Raw genomic sequence first — 7,329 nt, 5'->3', positions numbered from 1 at the left:
TGCGTGCGTGAGTGTGCGCATACACGTACTACTATGAAAGCTCCACCTAGTGGAGCTTTTTTCCAGTTTTGGGGGGGTACCCGCTCGTACATCCAGGAGGTTATTTTACCTTATCCACAATCTCCCACAAGTCCTCACACAATCAGCTCAACTTTGAGAAGCTGGCAACTCAAAGTTTCCCCTGTAATCAATGAGGGTCAAGGAGCCTTGCCCCAGGTAACATACAAGCTGGGGGTTTTAGGCCCAAGGCTGAAACTGACACCTAGAAGCAGCTCTCCTCGCTCTTGGACCACTATGCTGAGCACCCGCAGTCTCCATCCCAACTGCACAGCCAAAGGAAATAATTTCTCTACAAGTAAGGTTTCTCCAAAAAATAAAATTGTGGATACCATGTTCTAAAGGGAGAACAATAAGGAAGACAGGACTAAGAAAGAATTACAGGAGGAGACTGAATTTCTAGCCAGGAGGAAGCAAGAGAAACAGCAAAGGGTGCCGGGAAAAGCACATCCTTCCATCAGAGTCCAGCAGAGTGGTGCTGTTCCTTATTAACCGTGTGACCTTGGGCAGGTCCTGCACCCTTTCAGAGTGTGCACCTTACAAAGTCCAAAGGTTGTTGCAAGAATTCAGGGGAGTGACAAAGGCCCTGAAGCCTCCTCAGGGTACCTGGCACATGGAAATGATTACAGCCATCATGCGGAATGCCCGGGCTACAAGGAGGTTGAAAGATGACCTAATCCTGGTGTCTCATTTCACAGGCAGGGGCCACAAGAGCCACAGACGGGAAGTGACTTGCCCAAGGTCACAGAGAAAACGCGTGGTGTTATCGGGCCCAACACCCTCAGTTTGTTTTGAAATTAGAGACCCAAATCTACCATGACATCCAATCTCCGAAACTAGGCAAGGCTGGAAGTTAGCTCCTCTTTCAGCTCTGGAGGTTCCTCTGGTTCTCGGAGGCCCAACACTTGAACTTTCTCTACTTCACAAGGCAACACTATACAAATTTTTAAAACACTCCAATTAAAACTAAAATCTCAGGCTTCCCTCTTAAAATCACTGTGTACGGTTCACCCCCCCCCCTTACACACACACACACACACACACACACACACACACACACACTCCAAACATTTTGCAATAACAATAATGCCGAGAGGAGAGAAAAATAAAAATCGGATGCACTTAACAGATATTTCAGTACTATAATGCATCACAGATGTTCCTATCAAGCAGTGCACGTGCGCGCACACCATTTCACTGCGACGGCTATTGCTGCTCGGACTCGGGGTTTGGAATCCCTCACAGCCCCGTCCATGCAGGTGCCTGGACCTCATTCAGCCTTCCTGGTCAGCCCTGGGCTCCCCAAGAGGGGGGTTTCCTCGCCTTGCTCCAAAATGATGACAGGGCAGTCAGCTGGGACAGACCCTGTGGTAGGTAGGGAAGGCTGTGTAGATTAGGGCACCCAATGGAATCCTGTTGCCTTTTGTTTGGGACCTGCTTCCTGCCGCCCTTCAGAGAAGCTGGAGCCAAGAACAAGCTTAAGCAGGGCACAGGCTGGGGACTGGGTGGGCAGGATTTTACAAACCAGAGATTACAGCCCGTTTGATCTCCAGACGTGAGCCTTGGACACTGTCAACGGCTCCTTGGCGGCCGATGGATAGCTCTCGGGAACTTTTTCCCTAAAACACAGCTTCACACAGTTTCCGGCAAATGTTTTCAGCCTCCCCAAGCCGTCATTTGGTTGAACAGCACTGTTTCCAGACCCCGAAGAGAGCTGTGTTGTTTTAAAGGAGTCGGATTAAAGCCAGGGGCTGTTTAACCAGAGGGTCTGTTCGCTCCCTGCAGCCCTAATCCGGTCCCTTTGTGGTACAAAGAGGGTGTTGAAAGTGATGGTGGATTCCCCCACCTCCCTAACCTGAAAAAGATATCTAGGCTGCTGGACAGAGAGGCCTCCCACAAATCTCCCTCCAAAATGAGATGGGCGTTGAGGGGCCCCCTCCACCCGCCCCAACACACACACACACACACACACACACACACACACACACAATATCAGCTCCTGAGCCTGGCAAGGGAAAAGTCACTTCAGAGGGAGAAGGCCGGTCGGTTCAGAGGGCTCAGTGCTGGGCCAGAGAATACACAGGATTTCCCCCTGTGGAGACGGAGTCAGGCGTAGTCAGAACCCTGCGGGGCGTGACTAACTGCCCCAATATTCCTGCCACCGGGGTCCTCTGGGTAAGGACTCCACAATTATGGGAGAGCCAGCAGGAGAACGGACAAACCGTTCTTTCATTTGGCCGGCAAATCAATCTGCCTTCTTACCTCCCCGGGGACAATATTGCATTTCCCCTGGAAAAACAAAGGCCAGAGCGCTCCAAAGGGGGGTCGGCTTCTGCTGCTGTTTCCCTGGTGAAAAGCTTGCAACGTCTCTGGAGCAGCGAGCAAGTCTGGTGCCTAGTGCTAGGGTTTCTGGCCCAGCCAATTTATGGGGCAAGCTCTTCACTGGGGGCGCGTGTGTCCAGACCCACATCTCACTAGAGGCATGCACCCAAGTATTGTCCTGCAGCCTCCTTGTAGGAGCACCTGGCCCAGGGTGCGGGCCCTCCCACCCCCAGGTTGACAGGCTTGTTCTCAGGGCACAGATGGGAGCTCGTGGTTCCCAGATCCTGAGACAGGCATCGGGGGCCAGTGAGTTGTCAATGACCTCTGCCTAAGAGGGCCATGAGCTTCTACACCTCCTAAGCCCTGCCTTTCTCCCTGGCCCCACTCCTCAGGTTCAGAAATCAGAACTGTCAACCTTTGCGCCCAGCACATTGTTCTGAAATTATGAACCCCCAGGCGATCCTTGCCTGACTCTCTCCTGCTCGAGGGGGCAGTGTGAAGGTCACCTTTCACGCGCTGCCAGCAAGTCCATTCCTACTCCTAGACCCCATAACCCCAAACCAAACCACCTCACTGCCATCAAGTCCATGCAGACTCATGATACCCCTATGGGGCAGGGTAGAACTGCCCCCTGTGTGCTTCTGAGACTAACTCCTTTATGGGAGTCGGAAGCTCCTTCTTTCTCCCAAGGAGCAGCTAGTGATTTCAAACTGCTGACCTTGTGGTTCACAGCCCAATGTATAACCACTCCAACATCACAGGGCAAGGTCAAATTGCCCTTGTCAAGGGTTTCTGAGACTGTAACTCATTATGGGAGTGAAAAACCTCATCTTTCTCCCGAGGAGTAGCTGGTGGTTTTGCGTGGCTGACCTTGCCATAAGGAACCCAGTGCTTAACCACTATGCCACCCAAACTCTGGGCACCTAGAGCTTTGCCAACACAGCAAACAGCAACAGGCTGGGCCTGTGAGTGGAGGTGAGTCCCATCCGTGGCAGCCCAGTGCGTTACAGAGTAGAGCTGCTCTGCGGGGCTGTAATCGTTACAGGAACAGCTTGCCACGCCTTTCTTCCACGGTGCAGCTACAGAGATTTGAACTCCCAACCTGTAGGTTAGTCATGGAGTGTGAGTCATTGGCTCCGCCCAGGGACTTTGTTTTGCAAAGGCCTGGGAATCCAGCAGTGCTTAAGCTCAAAGCGCAACCCAGGCCTCCACACACACCAGGACCAGGACCCTTCCCCGGCAATGTCATCAGTGTCTTGTGGCCCTCTGTGCTAGCTTCGGATGCATAGTGCTGTGTGCGCCTCCACCATCGCCTCAAAGACAAGCCCCTGCTCTGCCAACACCAGAGATCTGTCTCCGGGAAGCCGAGCACTGACCAGCAGCTCCCTTTTTTTGTTTCTGATCATCTGCTGCTTTTTTTGTTTCTGATCATCCTTCTGCTCAGGCAAGCACAGCAGGTGGGGAGTGTATTTTCCCCACAGGTGCCATCACACCGGTAGAAGCAGTTCCCCTCAGTTCTGGTGCACACCCAGTCCCCAGCACCCCCACCGCAGAGCAGCTGGAGAAATGCCCCGTCCCCAAATGACCTCTCCTGACAGTGAAAGGACCAGCTCTGGTTGCTCATAGAGTGGATCATCAGAGAAGAGGCCACGGCGCACAGGGGCTACCCAGCGTTGGGAGCACGGGTGCCCCGTGCCTACCTGGGAGAAGTTGAGCCCATTGAGGGGGTGACACTGCTCCTCCACTCGCTCCACCGCCCCGGTGCTCTTCTTCATCTTCTCGGCCTGCTGCGCCAGGTAGAGGTCCAGCACAGGCACACCGCGGGAGCGCACGTCCGTCTCCGTGAGCGAGTTCACCATGAGCATCACCCACACAGGCCTCTTGCGCTCCCAGTTGCCCGCGATGGCGTTGAACAAATAGTCCGCATACAGCCCCTTGCCCCGCTGTGCGGGCGTCATCCACGAGGGCATCATCAGTTTCACGTAGTCCAGGTGGCGCTTCAGGCGCCAGTACAGCTCCCGGGGCAGCACGTCCTGCAGGTTCTCCCCGTGGGGCAGCAGCTGGCAGCTGGCCAGCGCCGAGATGGTGTAGGGATCCGTCAGATCCAGCTCGAAGTAGACCCTGGCGCTGGCCTGAAAGGCCGCCTTGGAGTTGTCTGGGATAAAGTCCCACACGCGGGTGTATGGGACATGGATGGTACCAAACAGGTACGCTGGAGGGTCGCGCCGAATAGTCCACAGGAAGGAGTTCAGGTCCCTCTGCTGCAGGGGAAGAAGAGAGAAGGCAGACAGTGAAGGGCAAGGCAGCTGAGAAGAGCCGAAGTTGGCACGGAGGGCTGCCAAGGGAGGAGTGAGGGTGGCAGATATAGAACTACACTGGGCTGTGGTAAGGGACTCAGGTTTGGGAACCAGGAAGACCCATATGCAAATCCCAACAGGGCCCTGTCTTTGCTATATATGTGATCTTGAGCAAACCATTTCTCATCCTATAGACTCAGTGTCCCCCTGTGTAAAACGGGGACGGGCATGACAGCAGCTATCTCAGGGGTGGCTGTGAGGATTCAAAGGCACCAGAGGAGTCCATCCCACCCAGAGTGCAGTGCCGACCCAGAAGAAGTGAACCATGATGGGGAAGCGGTCGTTATGATTAGCAGTCGCACAAGTGCCAAGGACTGCCACACCACCGGAGAACATGCATGGTTGGCCAAGTCAAACCTTCCTTCCGGGGTGGGTGGTGTGTTGTGGGGAGTGGGAGGAGAGAGAGACCAAGAGTCCTGCTCTGGAAAGAAGGAAGGAAGTCATAGAACTTTACAATCCAACCATTCCGAGATACACGCCAAGAGCACCTTGAAAGTAGAGCACCTATTAAAAATAGCACACCTATTTAACAGCTACTTCCGATGCACCAGGGTGGCTACGGTTTTCTTTGGGGAGGGGAGGGCTGGAGTGTCAGCTCCTCTGTTGGACCTGCTGAGATCACAGATGAGAAAGGGCATGAGCCCGGAATAGCCCTGGTTCTGGTGGGGAGGGTGCCATGGAATTCATCCTAAGAAATGTGCAGAGTCCCCACACTTTCCAGTTTCCTTCCTTAAAGGTGTATCTCGTCTTCAAGCCCAATTCTGTCATCTTCTGTGACCTAATAACATCAGACTAATTGGGAGAGAGGGAGAGAGAAGAAGGGGGTGGAGGGATGTGGAAGAGGGGGAAGGGGAAGTAGAAGTATTAGCACTATTAGAGGCGTACAGAGGGGCCTTCATTTAGGGGCAGGGTCAAGGAGCATGAGGAGGGGATGATCATTTCTCTCAGGAAAAGTGACCCACCCCGCAAAAAAAGAACTATCCCTGGACTGCTCACTGCCCACTTGCAAGTTTTAGATCCTCATACACAGACACACACACACACACACACACCTCACCCCTATTGTAGCACAAATTAAAGGTTCACGTTTGGGTGAGTGATTTGGGAGGGAGGTGCGAACTGTACTTTACTGACAACCCCAGAATTCTAAGACCCAGTGTCTTGGAATTAGAGCCTAGCCAGTCAACCAGTTCCAGTTGCAGGCAGGCCAGGGCAGGGCAGGGCAGGGCGTGAAGGTGCACCTTGCCCAAGGTCAAGTCAAGAACTCCCCGCTGGTAGCAGAGTGGGAGGACTCTCTCCCAACAGCCAATCTTGGGTTATTTTCACATAGCAGTTAACACTTGTGAGGGTGGGGTACTAATGGAGGGGGCAGGAGAACAAGAGCAAATTACGGAAGTCCTTGTTTAGGAAGAAAAATTAGGAGAAGTGATTATTGGGCCCTCAAGGAAATATTAAGCCAGCAAGCCCTGCCTTGCGCTCTTCTCTGGAATGGTCCCCCTTTCCGCACAAGAGCGCTTGGGAAAGCGGGAGCAGGCAGGGGCCTGGGCTGGAGAGGGGATCAGCACTAGGTAGAAAGTTTGCCTGGGGTCAAAGTGGGCGGGCAGGGTGACTGAGAGCGAAGCCTGGGAGCCAGCCGGTGTGTGAATGAGGGAAAGGGTCTGATCGAAGTCCGAGGGGAGAGAGCTGGGGATGGTAGTCCGAAAGGAGCCGAGCTCGGAAGGCTAAAGCAGGGCGAAAGAAGGGCGGGCAAAGGTGTCAGGGAAAGGAGAAATGTCCCCAGGGTCAGGAGAATCCTGAGAAGAGCGGGCCAGCGAGCGTCAGAGTGTGGAGGACCGGAGAGAGGAGCGCCCCATCTCGGCTCGCGGGGACCGAGCAGGAGCCGGCAGGGAAGGGCGCCCCGAGGCTGCGCCCGCTCAGCAGAGGTGGAGCGGGCAGGATGAAGTGGGTGCAGAAGGCAAGACCCCATCATCGTCCCCAAGGGACTGAAGTTCCCCGGGCGGGCGAGAACGCGGCTGGGCAGGCGCTCGCTCACCGATCCGGGCGGCCGGCACTGTCCTCCGTCCGGGGGCTGCGGGCGGGCGCGGGCGGTGGCCAGGAGGGCGGCGAGCAGCGGCCCCGCCAGGGCGGCGTGCATCCTGCCGGGACCCGCGGGGCGCGGGGAACCCTCTTGGGCGGCGCCCCCTCCACGGGGCGGAGAGCCCCCAGCTGGGCACGGAGCTTTCTCAAGAGCGCGGGGGCTCCAGCCACTGGATGCTGGGAGCCCTCCGGGGCGTGGCTGGATGTCCTGGTCGGACCTGGGGGTCCCTAAGGGGCGGGGCTCCGTCTGTAGGAAGTGGGGGACCCTCTGGGGCGGGGCCCCCTCCCCAGGGCACGCAGCCCCCTTGGCCCGGCCCTGGGGTTCCCAGAGCACTCGGGGGTCCCAGAGTTCCCAGGGCGCGCGGGGTCCAGGAGCTGTGTCGGCGTCCAGGGGAGCGCGGGACGCCTGGGCCAGTACCGAGGTCCGGAGGTGCGCGGGGTTCCGGGGCTATGCTGGGGACTCGGGGCGCGCAAAAGTCCCAGGGGTGCTTGGCGCTCCAGGGGGCGCGCAGTGGGA

General features: G+C 56.1%; 1 protein-coding gene across 1 annotated transcript in view; it reads right to left on the bottom strand.

The window, feature by feature from the left end:
* TRABD2B (TraB domain containing 2B) overlaps positions 1–6,870 on the bottom strand; it is a 267,203-nt gene extending 260,333 nt beyond the window's left edge. The window contains exons 1-2 of the mRNA XM_004699446.2: positions 6,769–6,870; positions 4,080–4,640 (exon numbers count right to left, since the gene is read on the bottom strand). Of these exons, the coding sequence (XP_004699503.1) occupies positions 4,080–4,640; positions 6,769–6,870 (663 nt within the window). The remainder of the gene's footprint in view (positions 1–4,079; positions 4,641–6,768) is intronic.
* Positions 6,871–7,329: the final 459 nt, after the last annotated feature.

The sequence above is a fragment of the Echinops telfairi genome, unplaced genomic scaffold (genome assembly GCF_000313985.2).
Source record: "Echinops telfairi isolate 266 unplaced genomic scaffold, ASM31398v2 ScPeMD7_443;HRSCAF=831, whole genome shotgun sequence".
In the NCBI taxonomy this organism is placed as follows: domain Eukaryota; kingdom Metazoa; phylum Chordata; class Mammalia; order Afrosoricida; family Tenrecidae; genus Echinops; species Echinops telfairi.
The sequence above is the reverse complement of the archived record's forward strand: the minus strand, read 5'-3'. Positions and strand labels throughout refer to the sequence as shown.